This window comes from Echiichthys vipera (genome assembly GCF_963691815.1).
Source record: "Echiichthys vipera genome assembly, chromosome: 5".
Lineage (NCBI taxonomy): Eukaryota > Metazoa > Chordata > Actinopteri > Perciformes > Trachinidae > Echiichthys > Echiichthys vipera.
Window position 1 is genome coordinate 7231553 of NC_139830.1, and position 14557 is coordinate 7246109.

The window sequence follows — 14557 nt, forward strand, 5'->3', positions numbered from 1 at the left end:
GAGTAAGCACTTTAACAGTTTAGTGCCTGTGTGAGCATTATACTACAGTACATTCACAACACAGCACAAGCTTAACTCAGGCTGTCACAGAGTTTCTTGAGCTGCTTCTTTTCCTTCCTCAGTAAGGCCAAGCGCCAATGGCAAAATGCTTGTTGGTGAATGCAACCCCAGCATGGTAAAAGTAAACAGATCAAAGCAACAATAGTTCAAATAGAATTCACATTCACCAAAACAAATATGATATGAAGTTCACAACAAGATGTCTTGTTACATTAAAGCGAAATAATTGAGTTTGCACAACTTTCAGTGTGCCATTGGCTAAAGTGTTGATTGTGTTTCAGACACTCTACCACCTTGTTGTTTCTTGCTGTCTGAAGAGCTGAGCACTGATACGCTCAGCTGGAGACCACCCCACAGAGCTCCTCACACACACCGACTGGGACCCCCTTCTGCTGCTGCTACTATACCGGCTGATGTTGACGGGTGTGTTCTCCATCGTGCTTTCTCTCCTGCATCTACGTACATTGGCGACACTCACTGAATTTCAACTTCCTCTCGAATCAACTCCTTTTGTCGTTCATAGACGACGTGCACACTTGGATGCAAATATTAATTTTGTGCACATACAGTATGTCACATACACACAACGTCCGTCGTTCTCCGTGTCTGTCTCCTTTCCACGCTGACTTGCTTTTATTTCTTCAGTCCTTTGTCTGTTGCCATTCTGTCTCATCGACTCATCACTGTCACTCTTTCTCTGTCTCCTTTCCTCACAATGTTTTCCTTCTCTCTGTTTCTTTGCTGCAGTCTAATGAGCAAGTGGCTGGTGTTGGGAGAGTGTATTCTCGCTCTAAAGAGAGATAACAAGCCCATATGTTACTTACCACAGTGGCCACTGCAGAAAACGACCAGTGCCAACACTCAAAGACCCTCACAGGGAAAAAATATTTCCCATTAAATATGTAGCTGCACCATCAAAGTTCTGGAAAGAAGCACATGCTCAACAACACTCAGCTACTAGCTGTGAGACTATTCTAATGAAGAGTCATAAATATTTACCCTCCATAAGTGATAAGCAGTTTTTTCTCATTAGTGAAATGTATTTTTAGTTTCTCAGAGGGCCCCCATTTTGATTACAGTGTGCTTCGAAAACTACTGAGTATGGGATACGATTATACAGGAATATCACAAGGAAAGTTTAAGTCACTTTATAGGAAGTAAGGGAAGCTTTTATAGGAAGCTATTTCATAGAAAGTTGCTGATTTAACACAAAAATACAGTCAGACCGGAACATTTCTGACAAAGCTTGAATTTGCAGTCAAATACTTGAATGGCATCCAATGACATATTGAAAACAGTCCGAATCCAAGCATTTTGAAGAGCAGCCCTCCATCAAAAACATCCAACAAGACATATGCTTCATCACAAGAAGTCTTTAGCGCTCTCCTGCCACACAGACGACTTGATACGTAAAGTACTGCATCAGCAGTGGCTACCATATGGTCCAATTTAATAACATGCCAGACATCTGGTGGGGCAGTGTGCACTGGGTGAAGGAGCAGCCCACTGGTAATAGTACACCCACTAGAAAATACTGAGGATGAGTACAAAATCTATGCAAATCACATAACAGATGTCAGCCAATGCATTTTATAAGTCTCTTTGAAACACTCCTGATATAAACAATCACTTTAAAATCTTTTCAAGCATCTTTCTCAGTTCAAACTGGACATTAAACATGAAGTCTACAGTATAGCCATGCTAGCGGCTCTACGGGGCTGTAGGCCTACTTTTCACAGCATGTACTGTGCTTTGAGCTAAATGCCAACATACTCAGAGTCACAGTGCTAACATGCTGATGTTAAGCATTGTGTCAGGTTGATTATCCTAGTTTAGCATGTTAGCATGCTAGTATTTGCTAATTAGCACTAAATAAGTACAACTGAGGCTTATGGAAATGTCATTGGTTTTGCAGGGATTTACTTTTACAGAGATGCTTGAGGAAGAGTCAGAGGCTTATCAAAGCCAGTGGGCTCCATCCTGTCAGAAACATGAATACCTGTCCAAAATTTCAAGGCAATCCATTATAAATTTGTTGAGATATTTCAGTCTGGATAAAAGTGGAAGACTGACCTACTGCCAAACCAACATTGCCTTCTCCTCTTGCAAGAAAGTCTGTACTTTTATTCTGATTGCTGACAATAGGGAGAGGAAGAGGGGAGATAGGGAAGTAGTTTGAATCCACATGGGCCCGAGCAGTGCTGAGCTGGTAACAACTGAGCCATCAGGAAGCCTCTGAAATCAGATATCTCTCAGTGTGTCTGAAGTGCAGCCGTGTGCCACTGACAAGTGCACACAAAACAAAGACGAATCTTCCTCACGCTGTTCTCTCCCCCTTCACGTGTCTAAATGGATCTAATAGGTGGACATCATTCATGGAACACAGCAGTCACTCACTAACCTCACCGGATCAAAATGAGCAATTTCTGCTCATATTTAGCATGCTAAATTTTGTTGTGGTGTCCCTCACTTCAACTCTATGCTCTTATCCAGCCCATGGTGATACAAGTGGGATTAAGGCCTAGCAGTGGGATTGACCTGAACACCAGCAGGGCTGAGTGGCAGAGAGTTCATAGACACACACGCACACGCGCGCGCGCGCGCGCTCACACACACACACACACACACACACACACACACACACACACACACACACACACACACACACACACACACACACACACACACACACACACACACACACACACACACACACACACACACAAACCCAGGTAACCCTGTAGTAATGTTGGGCAGTCATTGAAGAAAAAGGTGAAAGCATTTGATGAAGCCACCGTTGGTTGAAATGGTAAAAAGCACACATTTGTGAGCCAGAAGGGCAGTCACAAATCCATAGATTTACTTATAAAGAACCATGCATTCAGGATAATACACTTTGACACACTGCACACAGTCTGACACAACCTCTACACACACCCTCAGAGAAAGCAGGTGAGGTCAGGTTTAACTCTGCCACTCAATCTCACTTCCAGAGGCATTCACAAGCGTGAAGAGCCCCGTGCCAAAGGGCTGTCCATCTATCTGTCAGGCCCAGGTCACATAGAAGATGGGGAAAGATGGAGGGAGAGGATACTAGCACTTTCCTAATGGGCATGTGTGGGGGGAGCAGAGGCAATGATGAAATAAATAGTGTTCCTCTTTATCAGATATAAGACGGGGCAGACACTGTCTAGAACTGATTGCCCCTGGCTCTCCTGGTTAGTTTGTGAAATATGGCCCTGATGGTTCACCTGCAGCCCCTGTCAATACCCCTGCTGACATGTGTGTGTCAATGGGATGGCCCCATATAAATGCATGAGAGCATCTCTTACAACAAGCATACAGAAGATTAAAGGATACTTTTTTTAAGAGACTCAGTCCAAGCAACATAAGCTCAGCAGTCCAGTAAGGAAAAGGGAATGTCAAGTTGTTGCATTCATTAAAACTTCAAGGAGTGAGTTTCATTATGAAAGTTCAAAGGCAATAGAAAATATGGGTGGTTGCTTTCTCGCTCTGTCTTTCTCTGTCTGTCTGTCTGTCTGTCTGTCTCTCTCTCTCTCTCTCTCTGTGCCACTTCTTCATTGAACTGGGTAGCGACATGGAATAATGGGTGATGTGATGACTATATGTAATCTTGTCCCTCAGGGGCTGCTGTATGAATGTATGGATATATGTCTAGTGGCCTGTCTGCCATCATGCTCACAGCAGGCATAATGAGGCATAGTGGGGTTTACTACTGGCATTCACACAAGCCAGTGCTTCGTGTGCAGGGTATGCAGGCTCTCCAAATGCTTGAACCCTGGACTAAGAAATTCCTCTGAATATCCTGAATGTTAAAAATAAGGCACCCATAAGTGTTTTCAGAGATGGATAAATCAACTGTGCAGTAATGCTTTAAGAGCTGCACCGATCAATTTTTTTTTATATAAACAATGGATGAAATTAATATGTGTAATGTGCAGTTCCCCTGCCCGCAACTTTACTGTTTCGGTTCAGTATCACCACTGTTATAGAGTGGTTTGAGGCCACAGCAGGTGGCTGGTTTCACTGAAAATAGCTCTAAACCCTAATATCTAAAACTAATACCCTTCCTGCACAGCACCTCATAGCAGATCAAGCAAGTGACTGGCTGGTGAACATAGTGGAACGTTTTCAGTAGCAGCTAAAGTGCCAGTTATTTCCCTCAGGAGTTGGTAAAGACCAAGTTCAGAACCAACGCTCCAAATGAGTGCTAATATTGCTCTGTGCCTGCTGGATGTGTAAATAGAACAGTTTGCTAAAACATTTGCATTTCACAACTTTGCAAATCCTAATATGTCAGTTCACAGCCTGTTCTGCTGCCCCCGAGTGGCCACAAATATATCCCCTATATATATACTGTATACACACACAGACACACACACACACACAGACACACACACGCACACAGACACACACACACACACACACACAGACACACACACACACACACACACACACACACACACACACACACACACACACACACACACACACACACACACACACATACACACACACATACACACACACACACACACAGTAAATGCATGATAAAATATGAGTCAGTTATATGTCCTCTTACTTTTCCCAATTCCCAGTCCTACTAAGAACCATCCACCTTCATAAAAAACTTCCCATGCTACAAGAAATGTCAGATTCTACCATTTAAATCTTTTCACTGCCTTAGCAGCTTGTAATGCACAATCCAGCTAAATGAAATAATAAGTAAAGTAATTCATCAATGTTCTTTTTTCCCTTTGATTTTGCATGTAGTGTGATGTATGCAGTAGACATTTGGACACTAGACAGACAAGAAGTCCTTGATGAACAATAGCTTTACCTTCAATGAGAGGCTGCTGCATGACAATGAATATTTTTTGTTAATGTGTTTGCCTTTTGCCTTTGGTGAATTGAAGCTTCATTGATCTCTCTTTTTTCAGATGGGTGAGGAGGGAGCATCCAGCAAAAAGAATGTAGTCTGAACACCATAGCTGGTGGCAATACAAACAATAATGTATATGTGGTGGTGATTACTGTGCTTAAGCAGTAGAGCCACACAGACTGCCGATATCTCGAATTAATGATTGCCATACCTAATTTGCACTTTACATCTCTTTCGATTCCTCTGCCTTTCCCAATCTTTCTATCTCCCTCCTGTCCATATAACCCCATATGTTCAAGTGTGACGGAAAACACCCTTTGAGCAACAGCATTGTTAAAAGGTGGTCCAAGATGGAGAAGTGTGAGGGATGTGCATGGGCAGGAAAAAGGAGGAAGGGGTCGTGGAGATGGGAAGAGGTGGAGAGGAGCAAAGTGGCTAGACGGCTTCACAGGCACAGCTGAAAGGTTCTGATTGTCCCATGATAATTGTTAAAAGGTCAGTCCTTCTCCTTGCCCAGACTGTTGAGTAGAAGATATGTGCACGCACACACCCACACACACACACACCCACCCACCCACCCACACACACACACACACACACACACACACACACACACACACACACACACACACACACACACACACACACACACACACACACACACACACACACACACACACACACACACACACACACACACACACACACTCACACACACACACTCACACAAGCAAACTGCCACCCCCCTCCTGCTAGGGTGATCTTTAGAGAGACACTACCTTTAGAGGATCCTTTGGATTAGCTCCTTAAATACCACGGCATTGTGATACAAGTAGGGAAGGAATGAAAGATTGAAAAGACTGATAAGTGTGTAAGAGGATGCATTTGAAGACCACAAAGCAGTGATGCCTAGTAGGGATAAACTGTGTTTCGCATGGCTGATTTAGAGTCAGTAATGAGGTCAGGGCTTACACTGTTAAAATCAACTATAAGAGCACTTGCCAGACCAAAAATAAAGGCTAAAGCACCCAACGTGCTGGAGGGGAATGTGATTAGAATGGGGGGGTAAATATAAAGATATTTTTTCTGATTTTGTGCAGGAGGCTAAAACAACACACACAACACCCTGCTTTTGCATTAAGTCTATCAATTCCCCAAGCTCCAGCGCAAGTGTATACAGTGCATTAACATGTGTCACTTCCCATTGGATAAAACATATTGAAATGATGCCACCGAAACCAGGAAACAGCTGTTTATACAAGACGATTCACTTTGTCTGCTACTTTATAGTCGCTCTGTTTCTGTGACATTTATGAATGGATAATGCCATCTGTCTCGGAGGGAAAGCTGCTTGCAAGAAAGGTTTGGGTGATAACTTGTAGATTTAAGAGCCAATGCAGACTGCCTGGCCAGACTGGTTGGGGACATAAACCCAAACAGAAATACGACTTATGATGTTATTTTGAAAAATAAGCAACCATATACAGTCCTGCAAACATGACTTTTTTTTTTATCTGTGCTACACATCATTATACAACAAAGACAATGTTAGAGGAAGGTTTAAAAAACAGGTTTGACAGGTATTGATCAGTGAGTTTGATCAGTTAAATTGCATCTATTTTTGTAACAAGACTACCAAAATCATTTCCTGAAGGTCAAGGCAAAATATGCATTTAATTTGAATTATGATGAAGTTTAATTCAATAGCATCAGATCAATACTGATTAGATTCCGCTGACCAAGCATCACTGTACTGAAAAGTAAGTATAGCGGAAAAAATTAAAAAGACAAGAAACCATGAAAGGAGCCTATTGTAATTGCAAACCAGCTAGAGAGCAACACTATTGACAGTCTTCAAGGAACTCATAGTTGCTCATAGTAAAAAAAAAACCCAACACACACTCGTATAATTGCCAGCACAGTTTAGTACACAGACAGAGAGAGATAGAGACACACACACACATGGACACACATGCATAACATGTATAATCTCTAGCAGCAGGACAGTGCAGTGCAGCTGTTAAGGCTCCTTCAGCCTGGGCTGCACAATGAAAAAAAAAAGACTTTCGATTTACATGTGGCTAGTGATTAGGCCGGTGATTTGAGACCCTGCATGCTGAAAGCCGATTCTCTCACTGTCTGCGGTTACTCATAATTCCCAACCGGTGAAATATTCAGATCATAAATGCTGACTGTCGGAAACACTTGTGGGAATTAGAGTTCAACAAGCTGCAATATTTCTGATTGGGGTCAGCAGTCAGCAAGCAGATACAGTAAGGGCTAAGTGAACAAAAAGTCCCTCTCCTGTGGGATGAGTAATATGGGACAACCTCATGAGATGAATGAATCACTCCCCAGCCTATGCATTCTATGAAACACATTTGCATGGCATGTTGAGTTTTGCTGAATTTGCTGAAACACTGCTGCTCTGGATATGTTTGTACAAAGAGTATGATTATGATGGGGTGGAGATTTGGGCTACATCTCGGCTTAAGTCAAATCCCTCCCATGACATTACTAATATTATTTTTCTGCTCCTCCTCATTAAATATGGTAAAAATCTCCCCAATCTCTCCCTATCAAAATAAAGTTGTGTGTTTATTTTAAGTTACTATAAGTTACCTTATAGTAACTTAAGATACTATATGGTCATGATAGCAGCTCTTTGAGGCTGTAAATAAGCACATCAGTGTTTATGTGGTTAACATTGTGAAAAGTTTATTGAACAAAACTACTTGGTAAGGGCTAGGAAAAGACCATGTTTTGTGTTAAAATGAATAGTAACCTCTGTGATGTGGTTCCATACTAACATAGTTACATTCATTAACTTCCATCCATCCACCATGACCTCCTCTTTACAAGGACTTTGTCGCATTCTGTACTACATAACCTGACTTCCTGCTTTGCTCCTGCCATAATTATTATGGCCACTAGAGCACACCACCTAACAACAAACAAACAAAATATGGGTTTTAATAATTGACCTGTACGGCTTTTTTTGGTTGACAACGGTCTGTCTTTGTCTGGTATTTGGTGATTAATCACAATCAGTCATGTGGGGAACAGGATTGTCCGCTCCAAATTTCATGGCAATCAATCCAATAATGGTTGAGAAATTACAATAAATAATGTCAACCTCATGACGTTGCTAGAGGAAAAGTAAGGAGATCAATGAAAGTCAGTGAAATTCATCTTCTGTTGACCATGAAAGTCTGCACAAAATTCATCTGGACAAAAGTGGAGGAAAGACCGTAGACCCCCCCAGGGGCATCCGTAGAGTACCAGTTTTGATAAGGTAGGCCTACACCTCATATGTTGGTAAAGATGATGACTGATGAAGGCTTAAAAGCTGCAGCCATATTAGCCTATGACCAAAATTGCATTGTAGTTGTCTTTTTTTCAATTCAGTCTCATGACCAATGAAGACAAAACCCTTTCTCAGGAACAAGTAAAATAAATTTCACGCGTAATTTGATTCAGCAGGTATCATTTTTATCAGAGGGTTGTCTTCACCAGAGCACATCATATTATTCACCAATCATAGACGTGACAGATGTGATTTTATGTTGTCAAGTTTCCTGATGCATCTGTATTCCACCCACTGATTGCTAGGATATGAACTATAATTTTGATATTCAACAACACTGCAGTTCATTGAACGGTTATACAGGCCATTCGTACTCATGCAACAGCTTCCTATGAGCAAAAAATACCCTCTCTATTCTCACATGGTTTTTACTGTTTGATTACCCTTTCATAGTGTGGTGTTTCCTGCATGCCACTGTGTCACTCTCTTGTTCCTATCTCAGTGTTTTCCCCAATGTTCACTGTAATGATGAGAAGTTGTTTTACCCCATAGTGTGTAGCAATTGCTGGGCCATGCATGTAATCATTAGGAATTTGTTTTTCAATTGACTAGACTGGTAGAATAATGTTTTAAATACACACAAATGGGGACAGAAGTCAAATCATGTCCACAATTATTGCAGATGACTGGATATCCCCATGTCACATCAGTCCTGCACAAACAGATTCAAGAAAAGTTCAGTATGAAAATAGTTATAGAGGGATAGCTAAGCTATTAAACTTTTTCACTAGGCAAATATTTTTCTTTTACAGTTTGAAAAATATGTTCCTCACTTTAGGAATGGAACATTGGCATGAAAGCACAAAATGTCCCCCCACACTAGGATTAAGCTATGGGAAGAGTGAAATGGGTAGATTTACTGATTTAAAGAAAAACTTAGTGAGAGGAGTGTTTTCCTGATTTATAACTGTGACAAATAAGTGAACGGTCTTAACTTAGTATTATCTAAACAACACAAAAGCAAGCCATAGTCACTGACATGGATGTATGCAGGTATGCATGCATGCACTCACACACACATACTCATAATTAAGTATCATAGTTAATAGACTTGGCAAACATTAAAGTCAAACCTTCAAATCATCACAACACTGGTCCGGGCTTGCCCATCGGCTAAACTTCTATGTCTGTGTTTCATGAAAATCATATTAGATTGGGATGGAAAGGCTGCCATTATATTGAGATTCTTGTCATGTGCAGTGACCCTGCTTGGTACAACTCATCTGAGCCCCGCGAGTTAGCCACTTTTTCATCCTGGCAAATTTACTTTGTCTGATCATTTGTTTTCCAATTACGTTCCTGTCCCTGCTAGCAGAAAATTGTCAGCTTTGGTTATGTAAACCCGCTCTTGGGTCTGTAACCAGGGGCAATGTTTGATGCTTGGAAAATTTTCATACCCATTAAAAGATGAAGGCAGGGTGAATTATTATCCTTCAGAGTTGATTGGGTTTTGCGGGGTTAGTTTAGGCTGCTTGCTATGATCGAATAGTGGAGCCACACACAAAGACAAATGCTTATCTTCCCTTGGTAAAAGACTCAAACCTTCATACTGTTATGGGTAGAAAAGTTACGGGAAGCAGAAGCAGAAGTTCAATAAGCAGTGGACTATTCATGAAGCCGGTTTTACTTACTATGCTGGTTATCTAATTATTTTTCTGCATTTAGTAGTTTCATTACATCTGTGTTCAATGTTTGACAACCATTTAAAAATGAAATAAACACTCCACAGTACTTGTGCACGGTAACACATTCAGGGTAATTGGCACAAACCTACACCTTCAGCACTGCACCGCAATGTAGATGAAAGATGCTGGAGTGAACCGCAAAGGAGAAGATTACACCCACGGAGCAGGAAAATACAACAGATGAGCATAACAATGGCAGCAAAATTGAATGGGACTTTAAGAGGCAGAGCAGAGGACAAAGTAACAGGGAAGGAAAGCAACATAATCCATGTTTGGCTATAGCTGTCGCATTAGCTGTGATAAACGAGGCCGCCGACAGCAACGCTGGAAGTCGACGCAGGACATTCCAATGATCAAGCGCTGAATAATCGGACACAATGGATTCTGGAAAGGAGAAGCAATTTGCTGTCATGGATCCAAGAAGAGAAGCATCAATTCATATATTGACCTTTAAAAATGCTATTAATGGATGATATCTTCAGTTCATAGCTGAATGGGAAGTTTCTCAAATAGGCAATTGTAAGTGGTTAAATTACAAAGGGGTGCATTTCCTCCACTGACAGCCTGTAGTATTAATAATGGGTCGGGTTTCACGTCGGACGGTCAGTAATTTTGAAATTGAAAGGGCAGGTAAAAGAAAACAAACTGATTGATGAAACAATGGACTATGGGGAAATGTATTGAGCTGCAACATTAGGTGTGTCACTGTACATATACTGTACAGCACTCCATGTCTTGCTTCAGTATTTCTTCTCAGGATAATGGACAAATTAAGGTGGGAACATTTGCAGCTGAAAGCAAAGCATATTAAGGCAAACGCCCCCACACATGCAAATAAACAAACTCCAGGAGATCCCATTTTTGAGCACTCAGGTTTCTCACTTGTGTTTGTCAGGCAGCCTGTTTCTGACAGTTTAAGAGCAATTTCTGTCAACTAACTGTAACTTTGGGAAACAAGACGACATTGACTTGGCGATGGTATTTTAATGGATAACAAAGTTTTTTTCAGCCTCGATGCAGAGCTCAATGTTTTTATTGCTCTTATTCTTTCATTATCCCAAGAGCTTACCAGCAATTCAGAAACCTTTCAGAGGTTTAAAGAACTAACAGGGCCAAGTATTTTTTCCTGATATCAGACAAATCTGTCAAGTCGTTACACTTGGTTTCCATCTTAAGTCTGACATTGCCACTTTCCAACGATTTCCCTGGGGGAGGAGGATTCAATTTCCCTTAACCAATCACTAGAGACCAACATATCTGACTGAATCTAACATAATTTCAAGACGACACTGATGCATAGCCATGTGTTTCAAGAGTGGAGTGGAGCAAAGTAAACAAACTGTGATGTCTGGCGATACTGAGAAGACACGCCTTTTCTACTTGGCAACGCCATGGAGCTGATTGGATAATCATTAGTCCCTGTGGCGGCAGTCATTGGATGAACTGTTTTTCAACTAAGAAGCTGGGAACAACATGCAGAAAAACAAAAAAGAAAGGTTCAACCTGACTGCATCTTTCTCAGCACTCTCAGGTACAATTAGACAATATCATAGCATTGCGTTCCCTTCCATCTCAAGAGCTACAACCTTAAAACACAAAAGGTAAATTTTGAAAGAAAAAAAAAAAAAATTTGCAAATAAAAACCTACCCTCAAGGCCTTGGATCAAATCCTGCAGCACCTTCTTTCTCTCACGCTCAACTTTCCTGCTGTCTCCATTCAGGAGAAATAACGTTCTTTTCCTTGAAAAGGAAAACTACTGCTGAGGGCTTTTTAAGTGCACTTAAGATTCATTCGAACTGGAACAAGAAATATTGTTGCTGTCGGCGACCGTTTGTGACAAGGCTTTTTTTCCCTGGACAATACATATTAACATACAGCAAAGCCATGATGACGCATGTACAGCACGCTGTGTGTGTGCTGCTGGACAATTTCTCTGACTCTTGAGACATGTGACAGATGTGTTGTAGCTTCTGTCTAGCATATACTGTGTTTTATTGACTCAATTTCAAAGCTGATTGCTGTCTAGCTGAAATGGGTAGGAGGCTTGGTGTTTATGCAGAGGTGCCGCTTACCTTGTACAATGAGATAGACCTGCGAGGTCTTGGACTGCTGCTTGGTCTGTATGGAGCAGGTGTACGACCCCTCGTCATACACATCCACCTACACAAAATAACATAACATATTGCTATTTCATTAGTCTGAATATATTATCACAATATTATAGGCAGAGTAGTAGTCTAACTTCATGTTAATCTGTAACCTTTTTTACGACTGCAGTGCTTTAACATTTTAATTCTATTTTCTGAATAAAATATGATTTTTAAACTGCGCGGTAAAACCTCATATAGAAATTTAGTGGAATCAACTTATCTTTTCTAATTAACTTAACATTTATATAATTTATTATTTTCAATTAAGCTTTCGGTTTATTTTTTTTCACCATTTCACAACTTAGGAGATATGACTTTCTTACATACTTAGCATCTTGTGTGTTAAAGGTGTGTTAAAGCTGAGAGTTCACTCATTAAAGACAGTGAAACAGGATTTGCATATTAGCAGGGCTTCTAGCATGCAATGTTGACACTTAAAAAAACATACATGGTAAAAAACCTAGTATTTGATAATAAATTATAACATTAATTAAGATTGCTGGATTTATTCTTGATATGTACTTAAGTTTGTACATTGTACAATTTTTGGTTTGACAATTTCAAGGAATAGTTCAACATTACAAGAGAATACTCTTATTTGCTTTCTTGCCAATATTGTCATTTTCTAAAATGGTAAACTATTTCTTTAAGTGTTAAGTTAGGCTTCACACAAATACATTTGTCTTCCCACATGTTCATGGTTTGGAAAGTTAGTTAAGAATAGTGTAGGATAATAGTCCGTCTGGCTGAACCAGCTGCATAAACAAATGAAAACCACCAAGTATTTAGCTCTTAAAGTGTGTTAAGGTCAGATCTCACAATGTTTGAATAGGATCTTTGGTAACAACTCTGTTCTATCTCATCGATAAATACAACTGTCATTCAAGCCCAGATAACGATTACACAAATAATACTTTTTACTAAAAAAAAGTTTTACCTTTTGTATGCGCAGGCTGTACTCCAGCTGTCCTTTAGTGACCAGATCTACTCTGGGGTCCAGGGACCACTTGTCCTGGCCGGCAAAGATAATGTTGGAACGATTGAGCCAGGCCGCCTTGGACACTTTGTCATCCACATAACACCTGCAGGCACAACGAGAATGGTAGAGATGAGGAGAAAGAAACAGAAATAAATGTGTAATCTTATTGGGAGAAAGGAAATGTTGAGTTTTGTGGATAGGAAACAAACAAATAGTGAACCGATAACAATTCCACAAAGTAGGTGGGCTGTCTGAAACACAGAGGCACTTTAAGTAACAGTTTAAAGGCACAATCATTTCTTGAAACAATGGGTCTGCTGGGTATACTGCAACCCTCAGCAGAGAAGTGTTTGATATTGCTGACCAAACAGAGTATTTCAGAGTTACTTAAACTAATCAGACAGCTCAGCACTCCTCTTATCCTGAGGTCTTGAAAGAAAAGCTAAAGTTGAGGAGCATCTTTCTCTTTCTCATCCTCAATCCATCCCTAAACACATCTCGTCCTCCCACCCCTTCTCTCTTGCTTCTTTGAACCTGTCTCCATTCCCCGCTTTGATAAATACATCTCCTTTAACGATATCCTCTTGTTTACTCCTTGTTGCATGCTGTCAGAACATTACGCCAAGTAAGCTCGAGCTAAGACATCTCGAACGGGAGGGATGGGAGCCGAGCGTCTGCCTAATGAATAAATGTAAATGTGAGAAGACGTCGGAATCAATGAGAATGGATATCAGCCGCAATGCAAGCCGACAGAGGATGTGCCTCACATGCAAATTCCGACGTCTCCCTGAGCTTTGGCTGTGTACTCCGCTTTGGAGTGTGTTGGTCTACAAGAGAGTAGATTAGTGAAGCAGTGGAGTGAGGCTGTCTTTGGCGTGTGACCCTGGGTGATGCACAAAGTGGTGGTGGAGTCACCCCACCTTCTTGCCCAGTGGGGGCTGGATGTCAGATTTGTTGAAGGCTTGTACTCGCAGCTTGAATTCATGTTGATGTTCCTTCCCTTTGTGCAGAGCTCAGATAACTCACTTTATTTGTCATCTACCCTCCACTTTCCTCGCTCTAAAGTGAACAGGTTTATTCTGTTTTGTTTCAAATAGCTCTAATTAACAGACTTATAATCAAAATCTTCTGGAATTAAGACACATTTTTCCACTAATGAAGCAGAGTCATATGAACAACAACTGAACAACTATAGAAGCATGGATTCTGTGAATCCAGAGGAGACATCTGCAGCACTAAAACAGAGCCTGACTCACATAATTCAAATCCATATAATAAATTATCCTTTTTATGAGTTTTGAGCTTTAACCTCTGCAAATCATCCATGAATGATGAGCCCTCAGTGCTTGATTCATGCAGGTTACGTGTTCAAAACCGAAGCCATTTGCTTTATATTATGGTCATATGTGCTT

General features: G+C 40.9%; 1 protein-coding gene across 2 annotated transcripts in view; it reads right to left on the reverse strand.

The window, feature by feature from the left end:
• lsamp (limbic system associated membrane protein) overlaps positions 1 to 14557 on the reverse strand; it is a 193609-nt gene that overhangs the window by 52355 nt on the left and 126697 nt on the right. For both annotated transcript variants that reach the window (XM_083913421.1, XM_083913420.1), the window contains exons 2-3: positions 13104 to 13248; positions 12089 to 12176 (exon numbers count right to left, since the gene is read on the reverse strand). In XM_083913421.1, coding sequence (XP_083769547.1) covers positions 12089 to 12176; positions 13104 to 13248 — 233 coding nt within the window. The remainder of the gene's footprint in view (positions 1 to 12088; positions 12177 to 13103; positions 13249 to 14557) is intronic.